Source organism: Rhineura floridana, chromosome 17 (assembly GCF_030035675.1).
Source record: "Rhineura floridana isolate rRhiFlo1 chromosome 17, rRhiFlo1.hap2, whole genome shotgun sequence".
Taxonomy (NCBI): Eukaryota; Metazoa; Chordata; class Lepidosauria; order Squamata; family Rhineuridae; genus Rhineura; species Rhineura floridana.
Window position 1 is genome coordinate 14,079,760 of NC_084496.1, and position 16,451 is coordinate 14,096,210.

The 16,451-nt window shown below is 42.2% G+C and overlaps 1 protein-coding gene across 2 annotated transcripts in view; it reads right to left on the reverse strand.

The window, feature by feature from the left end:
- Positions 1 to 3,192: 3,192 nt before the first annotated feature.
- The window catches only part of PDILT (protein disulfide isomerase like, testis expressed), a 41,390-nt gene continuing 28,131 nt past the window's right edge, over positions 3,193 to 16,451 (reverse strand). For both annotated transcript variants that reach the window (XM_061600393.1, XM_061600392.1), the window contains 6 exons: positions 14,795 to 14,920; positions 11,814 to 12,011; positions 9,590 to 9,710; positions 8,574 to 8,755; positions 3,820 to 3,897; positions 3,193 to 3,383 (listed from right to left, as the gene is read on the reverse strand). In XM_061600393.1, the coding sequence (XP_061456377.1) occupies positions 3,312 to 3,383; positions 3,820 to 3,897; positions 8,574 to 8,755; positions 9,590 to 9,710; positions 11,814 to 12,011; positions 14,795 to 14,920 (777 nt within the window). In that variant the 3' untranslated portion in view covers positions 3,193 to 3,311. The remainder of the gene's footprint in view (positions 3,384 to 3,819; positions 3,898 to 8,573; positions 8,756 to 9,589; positions 9,711 to 11,813; positions 12,012 to 14,794; positions 14,921 to 16,451) is intronic.

The window sequence follows — 16,451 nt, forward strand, 5'->3', positions numbered from 1 at the left end:
GCCGATATCATAATGCCGTTGTATAAATCTATGGTGCGGCCGCATTTGGAATACTGTGTACAGTTCTGGTCGCCTCATCTCAAAAAGGAAATTCTAGAGTTGGAAAAGGTTCAGAAGAGGGCAACCAGAATGATCAAGGGGATGGAGCGACTCCCTTACGAGGAAAGGTTGCAGCATTTGGGGCTTTTTAGTTTAGAGAAAAGGCGGGTCAGAGGAGACATGATAGAAGTGTATAAAATTATGCATGGCATTGAGAAAGTGGATAGAGAAAAGTTCTTCTCCCTCTCTCATAATACTAGAACTCGTGGACATTCAAAGAAGCTGAATGTTGGAAGATTCAGGACAGACAAAAGGAAGGACTTCTTTACTCAGCGCATAGTTAAACTATGGAATTTGCTCCCACAAGATGCAGTAACGGCCACCAGCTTGGACGGCTTTAAAAGAAGATTAGACCAATTCATGGAGGACAGGGCTATCAATGGCTACTAGCCGTGATGGCTGTGCTGTGCCACCCTAGTCAGAGGCAGCATGCTTCTGAAAACCAGTTGCCGGAAGCCTCAGGAGGGGAGAGTGTTCTTGCACTCGGGTCCTGCTTGCGGGCTTCCCCCAGGCACCTGGTTGGCCACTGTGAGAACAGGATGCTGGACTAGATGGGCCACTGGCCTGATCCAGCAGGCTCTTCTTATGTTCTTATGTTCTTTTTCAAGAAGCTCCATTCCAATCTTCTGGTTTTCCATTCCCACCTCCACCCGCAAACAATCAGTCACCATTCCATGCCCACTGAACATGTACAGTCCTAATTGGGCTGTTTGGGGGTTCCCTTCCCCACAAACTTTATCCCCTCCCACATTTTTGCACTTCATAAAATGTACCTTTTGGGGTACCTTTTTAAATATTCAAAAACATTATTTTTGAGAGAAAATATATTTGAAAAATGGACTGCCTTCAAGTCGATTCTGACTTATGGCGACCCTATGAATAGGGTTTTCTTGGTAACCGGTATTCAGAGGGGGTTTACCATTGCCTTCCTCTGAGGCTGAGAGGCAGTGACTGGCCCAAGGTCACCCAGTGAGCTTCATGGTTGTGTGGGGATTCGAACCCTGGTCTCCCAGGTCATGGTCCAACACTCCAACTACTACGCCACACTGGCTCTTGAAAATATATTTAGAAATGCATTTTTCTGAGAGGAAATGTGTTTATTAAATGCTTATTTTGTGATGAGATGTATTTATAAAGATATATTATAGATATATTTTGAGAGGAAATTTGTTTATTATGTATTTTGAGAGAAACTATATTTATAAGTGTGTATTTTGATATGAAATCTGTTAGAAATGTCCATTTTGAGATAGATTACACATTTCTAAAGATGTATTTTGAGAGAAAATATGTTTTAAAATATGTATTCAAAGGCAGATTTTCATGCAGGCTAATTTGGAAACAGGACAGAAGGAACTTACAAATAAACACATGTGAATGTGGCATAGACTGGAAAGAGAGGAATCCACCCATCTTTAATCCTCACAGGATGTGCACTCTGTACATTTTTTTTTTATCACAGATGGAATGAGTGATTAGTCATGTGAGCCATCCCATTTTGCTCTGTTTGACAGTTCCCCATGATAATTTGATACTATAAGTAATAACAGCCACAGACTAGGTTTGAACATTACAGTGAAATCAAACATTGAGCTCATTTTTTTTTTTAAGTCAGTGCTTGTCTTTTGGCATATCATATTCCTTTTTGGCCACTCAAGAAGATTCACAGAATGTTCCAAGAAATGCCCTTTGCCTGATTGCCCTCAAAACACAAGCCAGTGAGATTCAGCGATGCCAGCTTGCAAACAATGATGCAACAATATTAAAAAGGAATGGGGGGGATGTTAACTCGCTTCTGTTTTGAGTGGACTATGCCTGAACCTTGGCTAACTAATTGGAGTAAACTGGACTTTTGAACAAAGCAAAAGTAGTCTTGAAATGTTGGAGAGCTTTCCAAACATTGATTCAATAGCATAGCACTGGATGAGCAAATAATTGTTAAGTACAAGGTGTTTGGCCACTCACGATCTTGCACTGCTCCACCTGGAGACTGGTTTTTCCCCTCAGTGACTGGTTCTGATAAGTGGGTGCTGGTCCATTAGGGTGAATGGGGGCACGGAGGCATCAACCACAGCCAGCCCTCACCTGCCTGCCTTCTGATTTAACAACCAGTCAGGGGATGGCTCTGCCTATCAGTGAGTCCGGTTCCATGTACTTTTGATCTCCTTGCTTTCCCACCACCAACTTCTCCTAATACACACATGTTTTGCAAAGCAATTTTCCCTAATAAAATGCATTTATGTTATTTTCACTGATATATTCGTTCATATGCGCACTTTATCCTGATACATCCATGTACACATTACTTGGCTGAAGAACTGCATTGCAAAGTGTGGAAAGTGCATGTTTTCAAGGATGGCTGTGTTTTGGTTGATGTATTGGTTTAGGAAAGTGTGAAATAGGAAAGTTTGCCTTTAAATGCGAACTGACGCAAATTTCTCCCCTGGCCTTAGTGCTCACAAGACATTTGAGTTGTACCAGCTAAGGAATGAAAGATCTGTCAATTTTGGTCCTCTCAGCTTCCCATTTTTCCAATTTTAAATTCAATTCTCCACATCTCTGCAGCAATTTGCTATTTTTTTTTTAAAAAACTCATAAAAACTCATCAGTGTCTGACTGTGGATTTCTTCCAATAAACACATTTGGTATGCATGTTTTCACTAACATATGCAGTTTTGTAAGCAATTTCTCCTAATATAATGCATTTTGTATGTTGTTCTCACTACTATATATATTTATTTTTATGCACCATTTCTCCTAAGATATGCATTTTTAAAAACACTGGTTGGAGAACTGCAGAATCCGGATAATTGGAAATTCCAAACGAAAGCTATATTTCAATTTGCATATTGTCTCAAAAAATATGAATCTGATAGATTCATCTTTAAACACAAACTGAATCAAATTCCTCCCTCATCCCTAGTACCAACAGAACTGGTTTATTTGAGCAGCCTGCAGATCTCTCGCTCTGCTCTGGGACAGGGCACTTTTCTGGATTTGATTTTGTTAGCAACAAGGAAGCCCTCTTAGAAAGGCTGCTGATAATCATCATTGCAGTTCCAAAACACACACAATCAAAGCATTGCATTTCCTCGTCTTGCCTTTATTTAGTTTTTTGAACATCTCCCAAAATTCCCACGATCAGGGCAAAATTCTTGAAGACAACTCCACCATTCTTGAGAAACGAACTTGATCCTTGCTTCACAGAAAACCTACAGTTCTTCCTTTTGCACAATTTTTTCCTTCTCCTTCAAGGGCTCTTCTTTTTTGGCCTTTGATGAGTCCTGACAAACATTTTTTTTAAAAAAAAGCTAGTTATGCAACAGAGACACTTTGGAAGAACCTATGGTTATAATGAGCAGTAAACTTGACAGGCTGGTCTTACAACTTGGGGATGGATACATAGTTGGTGAACAACTTGGCCTCCACTGAATTAAAAAGGACTTACTTCTAAGTAGACATGGGGTGGTATTTAAATGCTAGACCTATTGAAGTTAGTGTATATGACTAACTGTGGTCCATTAATTTCAGTGGGTCTAGTCTGAGTAAGACTTAGCTGAATACAGACCATGGTAAGTTCTGATCCACACATTAGACTAAGAGGTCAGATCATGACGGTTGATATTGGAATTCACAATATGACTCCTCAAGCATATCTACATGACTGCAGAATGCAAGACAATCCTCAAACCACCTTTAAAAATCAGGAATATCCCTTACCTTCTTTCTTGCCTTAATTTGTTCTTCTAAGAATTTAGCAAAAGCATCAAGAGTGTGTTCTCCTTTGTATGGGACAACCTTTAAGGAGGAAAAGCAGCGGGAGAGGTGAATGCAATGGCAAACTCTGAAAGTTTGTGGACTCATCACCCATAGGGCAACTTTGTACATGACTTACCTTGTACACATCGTTAAAGTGATGGTATCCAATGCTACTCCTACTCAGAGTAGGCCCATTGAACTTAATGACTAACGTAGGGTCATTAATTTCAATGGGTTTACTTTGTGTATAACTTGGGTACAATGTATTGTTTCAGTGTTTATTAAGGTCCCAGTGCATATTGGCATTCTGCTAGCTGTTGAAGGAATTTACAAAGGCATTTTCCTTGATTTCTTGACCCAAGTCTCCTGTTTTATTGCAGTGCTGTTTTAATGGGGTTGTTTCATTGCAAATTTTAATTATAGATGTTAATATTTTAATGTTTGTTTCCATTAAAATATTTATATTTCAATGGGATTGTTTTAGTGTGCATTTTGATGATGGATATTTATATTTTAATGTCTGGGTAACTGGTTTTTATAGTTTGTAAACTACTTAGAAGCTTATTTTGACATTAAACAGTATATAAATTAAGCTGGCAAAAAGTGTTGGACATTCCAGTACTGTTTGGATGGTTCAGTCTGCCATCTTGATTCAAAGTGGCATCCAACTGTATCCAGTCATAGACAAAAAACTGTTCCTTGTTTAAGATATCTTAAGAGGTGTCCAAATTCATAGATAAAGAGACAAACAACTTCCCACAAATATAATCATCATAGCAGTTACGTTACACAAGGTTAAACACTGGGAGAAATCTCTTGATGGTGAGATCAGTTTGACAATGGAACCAATTACTGACGGAAGGATTGGAGGACTTTCCATTGCTTGAGGTCTTCCAACAGAGGTTGGAAGGCCATTTTGGGGGGATGCCCCAGCTCTGCATCGAGCAGGAAGTTAGTGGCCTACAAGCCCTGTCCCCAATTTGTGATTTAATTATTCCATTATTTATTTATATTATCTCTATACCACTTTATGTAAAAAAGGGTCTCTAAATGGTGTACAGCAAACAAAAAACAGCAACAACAAATATACTGATACCAATTTCTCCTCCTTTTGACATAGTTCTCCACTCAACATCTCTCACAGGAACACAGGAAGCTGCCTTATACTGAAGCAGACAATTAGACCATCTACCTCAGTATCATTTACACAGACTGGCAGCAGCTCTCCAGGTTTTTAGGCAGGAGATACTCCCAGCCCTACCTGGAGATGCTGGGGACCTTCTGCATGCAAAGTAGGTGCTCTATCGTTGAGCCACAGCTCTCAGCCTCCTGGCTCTTGCCCAGGACTCTACCCATCCAGTCTGGCTGTCACCCAGGGTCCAAACAAACTGAGAGATCTCCCTCAAAATCTCATAACAAGGAGGGGTCCTGGAACCTGCTGACACTACCCTAGTCTCCCAAAAGGCTTGTTTCATGGGTAGGCACCAAGGTGGATGGAGCTTCCCCGGGCTGCCCGCAGCTCTGTCCTATTCAGCACTAGTCAGCTGCACTGAACACACCCTGGTTCCAGGTCACAGCAGGGTGGATTTTATGAGTTTCCCTGGGGTCCCTTGGACACCGTTTAGTTTTCAGCCAATTGAGTGAAAGACCAAGTGGCCACAGAGCTAGCAGCCTTCTCAATTAGTATTTCTAAAGGCTGGAAACATGTCGAGAGCAATGCAAAAGCAAGCAAGCATTTATATTTCAAAAGAACCAAAATGCCCAGGATTGTGTAAGTTGACACATTTTTACACCACTTAAATGCAAAGGGCTGCTCTTTGGTTCATTAGAATCTGGGCATGCACTACCGGCGACAGAGTACCCGCTTAAGAGATTAAATGAGGACAAATGTCTTTTAATGTAATTTATGTGTGGGGAACGGGGAGGGAAAAAAATGAAAACCTGAGTAATGTCTTAATTATAAAAGAGTGCCATTGAATTGAATTACTTGGCTCCAGAGGTGATGTTCTCACTTCAATTAGATTATCCATCCAAATGGTGGAGCACAACCATTTGTTTAATGTATTTCTTTTATTATTTGGGATCTCCTTTGTTGTAAGACTATTTCCATCAGTTGGAAAAGCAGAAGAGAATGGGGGATCTGAAAGGCAATTGGGAAGAAGGTGCCACAATGTTCCGTTGCACCCAGAAATGTTTCAAAGAGTGAGACAAGCGTTGCATGAGATATTCTAGTGAAGCAAAGTCTGTCTCAGCCTGGTGCTGAATCCTGAAAAGACAGAGGTGTTATGTGTCCTGGGTTCAGGAGATGGGGAGATGGCCTCTCCTGGATGGGGCTGCGCTCCCCAGGAAGAAGTAGGTGTGTAGCTTGGGCGTGCTCGTAGATCCAATTTTGTCACTGAAGGCTCAGGTGGCCTTGGTGGCTAGGAGTGCCTTTTTCCAGGTATGGCTGGCTCACCAGCTACTTTCTTTTTTGGACAGAGATGACTTAGCCATGGTACCCCATGCTCTGGTAACTTCCAGACTGGATTATTGCAATGGGATCTATGTGGGGTGCCCTTGAGAACAACTGGGAAGCTTCAGCTGGTCCAAAATGCAAAAGCCAGATTACTGGTTGGAGTTCCATTTAGATACCATAACTGCATTGGTTGCCAGTTGCTTTCAGGCCCAGTTCAAGGGGCTCACATTAGTGTTTAAAGCCCTACATGATTTAGACCCCAAATATCTGAAAGGCCACCTCCTTCCCTACAGACCCTTTTGGGGGTTAAGATTAGCAGATGGGGCTCTCTTGATAGTTCCACCACCCTCAGAAGCTTGAGGTCTTGCGGCCTGGCAGACAGCACACTCTGTGGCAGCCCCTATGGGGGGCTATACACAGCCCTGTGGCAGTTGTGGAATTCCCTCCCCACAGAATTGTGCCTGGCCACTTCACTATATAGCTTTTGTCACATGCTGAAGACGCACCTCTTTACCCTGGCCTTTGAAGTTGAGATATTTAGGACCCTCTCTACTTGTGATTGTAATTTCTTTCAAACTGTTTTTAATGTTATAGTGTTGTGACCCACCCTGTAGGGATGGGATCCATTGGCCAATGCTGGTTTGAAAGCATTCTGTTGCCTAACAGGCAGGTATTGATCTGAGTTCATTCTTTGTCTGCTAGTTCCTGGTTTTACCAATCCTTTTTTTCTCCTCGCAAAAAGTATTGATATTAATATTGATTAAAAATATCAATATTTCCTTTAAAATATCAATAATTTGAAAGGAACTATCACTAAATGAAAGGAAATATAGACAAATTCATAACAATGTTTAAGAGACAGATTGTTTTTAATATATGTTTTTTAAATTCGTTTTTGAAAATAGCTCATATTTTAATTGTGATTTTATTTGTTGTACACCGCCCTGAGAGCTTTCTGCTATAGGGCGGTCTAGAAATGTAATTAAATAAAATAAAAAATAAAATAAAATAGCAGTGGGAAAGTGCTACAAAAGAATCCAATCTGCAATGAAAGAGACTTAGCTAATCAATGGAAAATTTTGTGCCAAATCCAAATTGGGAAGAATTCTAGCACATCCCCCCTGCCCTGGGACCTTCTAGTAATGGGTGGATATTATTACTATTATTATTAGTTTTGGACTACAACTCCCATAAGCCCCAGCCAGCACAGTCCAAAACATCTGGAGCTCATTAGGTTGAAGAAATTGGTCTATCTTCTTTACAAAAAAAGGGGGGGGGTTGGAAACTTTTCCAGAGAGCATGGGTGTGTCTAACTTTAGTCATATTCAGATTAGAACTGCTGAAATTAATAGGTCTAATTAATTTATGTCCATCAATTTCAATGGGCCTACTCTGAGTAAAACTAAGTTGGCTACAACCCATGATTTTTTGCATGGTTGGAATGTTGCTTTTATAAACTCATCAATGATCATCATAGCTTAGAGGACTGTATGCTTTCCATGCAGAAGGTCCGGGTTTCAATCCTTGGCCACCTCCAATTAAAACAATGAATCCATTTAAGTGCTCTCCCAGTGAGCTACACTCTCTTCCATAATTCAGGTCCTGTACCCACGTAGGATATACCACAATGGTTCTTCCACACTGGTCAACATCCAGGGTAGATGAATCAGTACTGTGCCTCAGTCCACATTGAGAAAGACGCACAAAGCCCCATACAAGTTGGATAAGGGTGGCCATGTGCCCTACTTTACAGAGGACAGTCTTCTATTTGAAGGTGTCTTCTGTGTTGTTTGGTCCAGGTCCACATTAAATATAAAGAACTCTAAGAAGGTAGAGGAGGGCCTTGACATTGTCCATCAACAGTGAGCATCTGGACTAGTGCACAGGTGAGGTCACCTGGTCATAGTCTCCCCCCCATAGTGAGATATATTGTGTTCCTATTTAAATGGTAGCAATTATTTCTAAATTTGCATCTATAATGTAAATAGCATATGCAAATTTTATGCACAAATGTCCTTTTTATTTTTGTGATACATGTTCTCTTTTTTGGCAATGCATAAATTGTCATCCAAATCTTGTTTTGCTCAGAGTTATTGTTTGCATACTGCACACCACTCTGGAAGTGCAAGAAACTCCCAAGTGAAGATTCCCTTCTCTTTTGAGACCACAGAGTACCCATGACGGCTAGAATGGCATTTTTTCCATTCCATTGCAACACATCCATGATCTGCACACCCATGGCAGATGGAAAACATCTCACCTCAGTTTCAGATCCTGCAGGAAAGTACCTGAAGAATGGGTAGCGCTCCAGGTTGACTAACAGGATATCATTTGCTGTATAGTCTATTTTGCCAATGACAACATTTTTGCTACTTTCGTACAGCTTGCCAAGTTCATCCCAAACAGGGAATAGTTTCTGGCAGTCACGAGACCAGGGTGCATCTGAAATGGAAAACCAAGAGGACATTGTTAAAAAGAAGTTATAGTGCTGGAGCTTACAATCTCCTTTAACAGCGGAGTCAGGTAGTGAGGGCCAACAAAACGGGAGCCAAAGCAGGACCAATGAGAAACAAGAGGGAGGGATCAGAATGCTCAGGTAAATATAAAGCACTTGGCTATGAGGTACGGGCAGGTTTGCCATAGCTTCGGCAAAGCTATACACCTTTTCCTGGAAACAGTCTAGCTGAACACAGAGGACTTACTGAGAAAACATACAGAAAAACAACCAAATGTGGTCTGTGCATGTTCAGGAACCGTGGACTGCTGACTGCCAATTGGAAAGGAAAGACAAAAAACCTGAAGTGGGAGAGAGCAACGCCCTGTTTGGGGCTTTAACAGCAACTTGTAGCATCCTAGAGAAAAGCATGTGTGGCTGGCATAAACCTTGAATAGGAACGCTCCTGTTAGGAGGCAAGGAATCTGATAGACTGCAACTAAAGGTGTACTAGAAACTGGCCTTCAGTCTCACACGGGGACCATTTTTTACCAGTTTCATTGGAACATACAAAGCTGCCTTATACTGAAGTCGGACCACTGACTCACCTAGCTCAGAACTGTCTGCACTAGGTGTGGGGAACCTTTGGCCCTCCAGCTGTTGCTGAAGGACAACTGCCATCAGCCCCAGCAAGCACGGCCAATGGTTCAGCAACGACTGGAGGGCTAAAGGCTCCCCACTCCTGAACTACCCTGGCTGGCAGCAGCTCCCAAGGATTCTCCCAGACCTACTTGGAGATGCCGGACGTGGCAAGAGTACAGAAAGCTACACGTGATACTCACAGAAAAAGACCAAAACATGGTTCTTCTTATTAAAGGCAACCCGATCAAAGTTTTTCCCAACGAGCACTTTCACAGGCTTCTTATCCCAGCCTTCTTGGATTTCCTCGCTGGACTGATGTGGCTAATAAGAGGGAAAGAGATAAGCAACAGAAGCCAAGGAAGGTCAGCTGGGGCTCATCTATGAGGCTACACTGGGGTGATGAAGTGGCAATTTTTGCCAAAGGTCCCTGCTGAGGCTTATCTGGCTGGCCACAGGCTTTCTGTAGTTTTAATTGCCAGCTGCCTGCTTTGGCCCACAGAATAAGAGCAAAACCAGCCACAGCAGCAGAGCTGTTTGTTTCAATCATACGAACAATAGAAGCTGCCTCCTATCACGTCAGGGCATTGGTCCATCTAGGTTGACACTGACTGGCAGCAGCTTCTACAGGGTTTATGGAAGGGTTTTCTCCCAGCTCTTCCTAGAGATGCCAGGAATTGAACCTGGGATCTTCTGCATGCAAGGCTAATGTTCTGCCACTGAGCTATTGCCCTTTCCCTGCCATAAAGCACCTGTCCTAATCTTATACAAAGAGGGATGAGTGGATTTCCTTCTATTCTGTTCCTTTGGTTTGCGGCCTATTGCCGAAATAAAACACAAACACCATTCATTGGGTTAAATCATGGGCCACTTTATTAAACAGGATCAATTAGAATAATGAACCTGCAGAGGGGAAATCAAGTGCGGGAGCATTCTGATGAGGCAAAGCCTGCTTGCAGCCATAGGGCGACCCAACCTTGCCTGAGCCTGGGGCTGCCCTGTGCCAGACCCCAGCTCAGGCCACACCCTGAAGATGTGTAGGGGGTCCAACCCGCATCACCGCCCCCCGGAGCCCTGAAACTTGCCCCTTTGCCCGGCAAGCACCGGGCATGGAACGGAAATCTTCTGATTCTCTGATTCTGAGTCCCGCATTCTACTCCTCTTGAATTCTGGCTTAACATGGGAAATGTATTTATTTAGCAAGATTTAGATACCACTTAAAATGTGTGTGTGTGTGTGTGTGTGTGTGTGAGTGTGCATGAGGTTGCCATAAAATGGAAAAATACTTTCATTATAATTAGTTGTAAAATGTGTGCATTATGCAAAAGGGCATACAAAAATGTGTATATTTGGAGAAAAGCATACCAAGAATATGTACAATTTTGGGGGAAGACTTTTTTTAAAAAAAAATGCAAAGCCATGCAGAAATCAGTCAAATTAAACTAAAAATTAGAAACGCAGAGTAACTGAAATTGACAGATTTGTCTGGCCCGATTCCCCATCACCACCACATACACATTGCTAATATATCCATATACTAGGGATGCTAGAATTCCGCCCAATTCAGATTTGGTACCAAAATTTCCATTAATTAGCTTATTTTCAAATGCCAAGGATCATTTAATTTATTTATTTACATTGATCATAAGAATGATAATTTATCGATATTTCCTTTCAAAATATTGATATGTCCTTCAAAATATAAATATTTCCTTTAAAATAACAATATAAATATCAATATTTTTTTCTGAGCAAGATAAACCAACAGATTGGTAAAAGCAGCAGTTAACAGATACAGAATGCACTCGAATTGATGCCAGCCTCTTGAAAATGAAATGGACTGCCTTCAAATCGATTCCGACTTATGGCAAACCTATGAATAGGGTTTTCATGGTAAGCGGTATTCAGAGGAGGTTTACCATTGCCTTCCCCTGAGACTGAGAGGCAGTGACTGGCCCAAGGTCACCCAATGAGTTTCATGGCTGTGTGGGGATTTGAACCCTGGTCTCCCAGGTCATATCCCAATACCTTAACCACTACACCACACTGGCTCTCTAAGCGGTATTCAGAGGGGGTTTACCATTGCCTCCCTCTGAGGCTGAGAGGCAGTGACTGGCCCAAGGTCACCCAGTGAGCTTCATGGCTGTGTGGGGATTTGAACCCTGGTCTCCCAGGTCCTAGTCCAGCACCTTAACCCCACACTGGACAGCCTCTTAGATTGAGGAATACTTTCAACCCGGCACTTGGCCAATGGATCCCATCCCTACTATGCACATTGATAAAACACTGCGAAAAAGCAATGGATGCGACTGGACGCACATTATTAGATGGCTCAATGTGAGCCAAGCCGATGAAGCTGATAAGTTGTTTGCCCATGTTTACCAAATGAAAAATCTGGTCTCATCTGTTTCCATCCAAGAAGCTCACCTTTGCTTTTCCTTCTAAGTAGCTTCTGCAGAAGTGTCGCAGATTCTCCGTGGTTACTTCATCTGCAGGCATCTTGTACTTGACATTGCTTGTCAGGTTTAGGATTTGAACTGAAGGGACTTCCACCACAGTGATCCGGAAGTACTCTATCACACGGCCATTTCTGGTTTCATCAGTATCCACAAAGATGAACATGATCTGAAAAATGAAAAACATGAGAGAGATTGCTACCTTCTTACATCCTAGAACACAGTTCCCAGATGCTGTTGGGACTACAATCCCCACCATCCCTGACCATTGCTCGTGCTGGCTGCGGAAGATGGGGCTTTTAATGCAACAACATTTGAGGCCTCCAGGTGGGAGAAGGCTGTCCTAGAAGATGCCCGAGGACACAACTCTGCTACAGATTCAATGGTGACTGAATCCAGCTTCTTTGTCATACCTCACCAACTCTGAGAATCTCCAGGAATTCATTGTTAGAGACCCCTTACAGAACTTTTGAAAACTTCTTGGTTAGTGTAGATATGTTCTTAGAACATCAGGCTTTTAAACACAAAACAGATACTATTTGTTACAACCAGGCTTTTTAGTAGCCCTTGGCTTAAGTCATTTTATGGTGTTCTTAATTATGCTACTTATGTAAGTTATGAGCATTATTTTAATGCTTTTGATTCTGTATTTTTCTTTTTGTATTCTGTTTTTATATTCACTTTAAACTGCCCTGTGACCATGTTTGGTGAAAGGCAGTATAGAAATCTCTAAATAAAGAAACTGAAAAATGCCAGCATAGGATAACTATGTCTCCTACTTTACAGACAACAGTCCTCTATTTGAAGGCATTGATGTAAGAGAAAATATTCCCTTTGGGATCTTTTTCTAGGTACTGCAAATAACAGCCATTCAACATTTCTGCATCATAGACACATTACAGTTCTTTGCATAGATAAGAACTTCGCACTTTGCAAACCACACAGGCTATATGGTACAAACAAGCATGGCAAATATACTCTGCATAACCACAGAGGCACATTGCCTAGGACAAAGCAGGCTACTGGAACAAAGTTTGTGGTTAATAACAGGATGCTATATAAAATAAGCTGAAAGAACAGGATGTGGTGCTCTGTTTCTCCTGAAGTCACTAGGTAGGCAGATTTAACTGTGTTCATGTCTCTTGCTCACCTGGAGCCTATGTTTGTCGATCACATGGTCTCAGAAATATGGGGTAACTTTGGCTCTTATCACAGCATCCTCTCTTACAAGAATCTTAGGCCCAAGCGCCAAACACAGCCCTACAGGCCTCCCTATCTGGCCCTCAGGAATTTGTAGTGGCAAATTCAGAAGTGCAGGGTCCCTTCGTGATAGTCATTCCACACACCCTCACTGCCACACCCACTTTCCCTCATTTCCCTTGCTCTCCCTGTTGTCTCACAAGTCCCCACTCCACTACAACAGAAGTCCCTAAGAACCAATCAGCATGAAAGGGGAGGTTGTGTTTTAGCTACTGAGAAGAGTCTTCTCAGTGACTGACTAATCTCCTTGTTGGGATAAGCAAGCTTGCATGCTTTTAATACGGCGATGTCCCTTCCAGCTAGAATTTGAGGACACATCTATGCTGGTTTAATGTGATGTAACTTCCTGTTGACCAGGTGGGTTTTTTCCCCATTCTCTTCCTCTTTCTTTGTTAACACCCATGCTCAGGACTCTCCCCAGGCCACAAACTCTCCCTATGACTCATCCCTCACCAGCCTGCTTTTCCCTCTCCTTGAGTGTTTTTGCCTGGCTGGAATGTGTCCTGGAACTCTGATCTTGCCTCTTAAGTGCCTGGATAAAAGATAGATGTGTGTGAGTGAGTGTAGAAACTAGTCTACTGTACAAAGATAAAAATGTACATTTTTTTAGCTCTGCCCTCTTTTGCCTCTGGCCCCACCCACCTTGGAATGTGGCCCCCGGAAGGTTGCCCAGAAGGGAATGTGGCCCTCAAGCTGAAAAGATCCCCTACCTCTGCTGTATTTGAAAATCTGTCTGGTACAAGTCTGATAAAAAGATAAGGACCCTTATGAGAGGAGAACAGGGGCCTTGAAGCTGCCTGTCAACAGTTATTTTTAAGTGACTTCAAGATGAATTACTGCAATACACTGTATGTGGGTCTTCCCTTGCACTTGACCCAGAAACTGCAATTAGTGCAGAATACTGCAGCCAGATTGCTGCCTGGGATAAGACCATGTCAGCATATAACACCTCTGTGCAGAGAACTGCACTGATTGTCAATTTGTTACCCGGCCAAGTTCAGGGTGTTACTACTGGTATATAAAGCCCTTGACAGCTTAGAATGAGTTTACTTGTGAGGCTGCCTTGCCCCTCAAATGCCTATTTTTATTTATTTATTTATTTATTTTATTTATTATTTGATTTATATCCTGCCCTTCCTCCCAGCAGGAGCCCATTTGAATGCTTTGCTCTGAGGAACAGGCACTGAGCCATATAAGACTCATTCTGCACTTGTAAGAAATTGTTCTTTGAATGCAGATTGCTGTTCTTTGGAACTCCCTGCCTATTGACACCAACCAGGCCCCTTTGCTGTATTCCTTGTGGCATCTGCTTAAAACTTTTTGTTTAAGCAAACCTGTCTAAAGACATAGATGTTGATCTGTCTTAATTTTTTAGTTAGTAGCTGTTTTAATTATCTTAAACATGTCTTAAATACTTGTTTTAACTATTTTATTGACAATTTTAATGTTTTTTGAAAGCCGCTTATATACACTTATTTAAATAAATAAATGTAATACAGCAACATAGCTGTGACTCCCCCACAGTGGGGCTATTCCCCATACCACAGTTCACTAAATTTGGGGTGGCTGCATTTGAATCACGGTTTGCAAGATGATCCCAGAAAAGCATGACTATAGTGAACAGTACTCCGACATCAAATATTTGCAAAGAAAGGAGAACCAGACTGCTATAGTCGATGACACTATACCAACCTTCCCTCGGAATTCCATGGCAGCAGACGTGTAATTGTCATAAGCCTTGCTGAACATGCCAGAACTCTTGGCCATGAAGAGAACAATGTGATTTTCAACAGGCACATCAAAAATCTTCACAGATGTCTGGAAAGCAAAACGCCAGAGCTCTCACACTGCTGTTTGGCAACAAAGACTAGGATCCAGAAAGATACCAGGGAAAAAAAGGTGTGTGTGGGGGAAGGAAATATCTTTCACTTGTCTTTATTTCAGGGGATGTCAATGACTAGAACTCTTCTAAAATGCTCCTCCCATTCATGACCCCATTTGGAGGTGGCAAGTTTGTGGGGCCTCTTCAGAGATTCTGGCCCCATCTGTTCTATACAAATTCATGGAAATGACAAATTCATGGAAGATAGTCCTGCAACTGGATATGAGCTACCAAGTTAAATAGAACCTCCATGCCTGAAGGCAGTCTACCACTGATTAGTAGGTGCTTGGGGGCAAGCTATAGAAAGTGGCTACCTCTACTGTGACCTGTTGACCAGCTTTCTGGGCCACACTCCAGAGAGCTGGTGTGATCTAGTGGTTAGAGTGTCAGATTGGGACCTGGGAGACCAGGGTTCAAATCCCTGCTTGGCATGAAGCTCACTGGGTGACTTTGGCCCAATCACTGTCTCTCAGCCTAACATACCTCAAAAGGTTGTTGTGAGGATAAGATCTGGAGAGAGAAAGCAATATTTATAAGGCACATTGAGCTCCTTGTAGGAAAGGTGGGAAATAAATGTATAATAAATAAAACTAACCTTCCCATGTTGAGTGGGAAGAGCTGAGGGGGGATTCTTAGACATATAAAGCACTATGATACCACTTTAAATAGTCATGGCTTCCCCCAAAGAATCGTGGGAACTGAAATTTGTTAAGACTGCTGAGAGGAGACCCCTATTCCCAGAGTTCTCTCGATAAAGGGATTGATTGTTAAACCACTCTGGGACTTGCATTCCAATGAGAAACCACCTAATTCACATTTCTTAAACCAATACATGAACCCAAACACAGCTATCCTTTGAAACTGACATGTCTGAATTTTGCAATGCAATTTCCCAACCGACCAATGTTTACAAAAATGCACATACTAGGGAAAAGTGTGCATAAAAAGGAATGCATTCATCAAAATGCATTGTAAAGGGAAATTGCTTGCAAAAATGTGTACATTAGTCAAAACGTCATTAAAATAGGAGAGATTTGCAGTAAAATGCTGAAGGATTTTCATGAGATTTTTTAAAAAATTGCAGATCGGTGCAGAAATATGAAGACCTGAATTTAGGATTAGAAAAGCAAGGAACGGAGAGCACCAAAAGTGATGGATCCATCAATCCTTAGTGTAGACAATACTGAGCAAGAGCAGGAAAGGCTGGTCTCTTGGGGCAAATGGGGAGCCGCCCCACCAACCTCAGTCTGCCCTTGGCCAGTCCCACCTACCTGCCCCCTTTCCTCCTCCATAGACTCAGTGTTGAACTGGACAGGGAAGGCGGATGGGGACAATACTAGAATGAGTTGGATCTGCATATCGTTGGCTCTGGCTCCCCCTGTCATTGGCTCTGGCTCTGCCTACTGTTGGCTTCCCTGCTTGCCACCCCACCAGTCCCAACGGCCACTGGCCACTACTGAGCTAGAG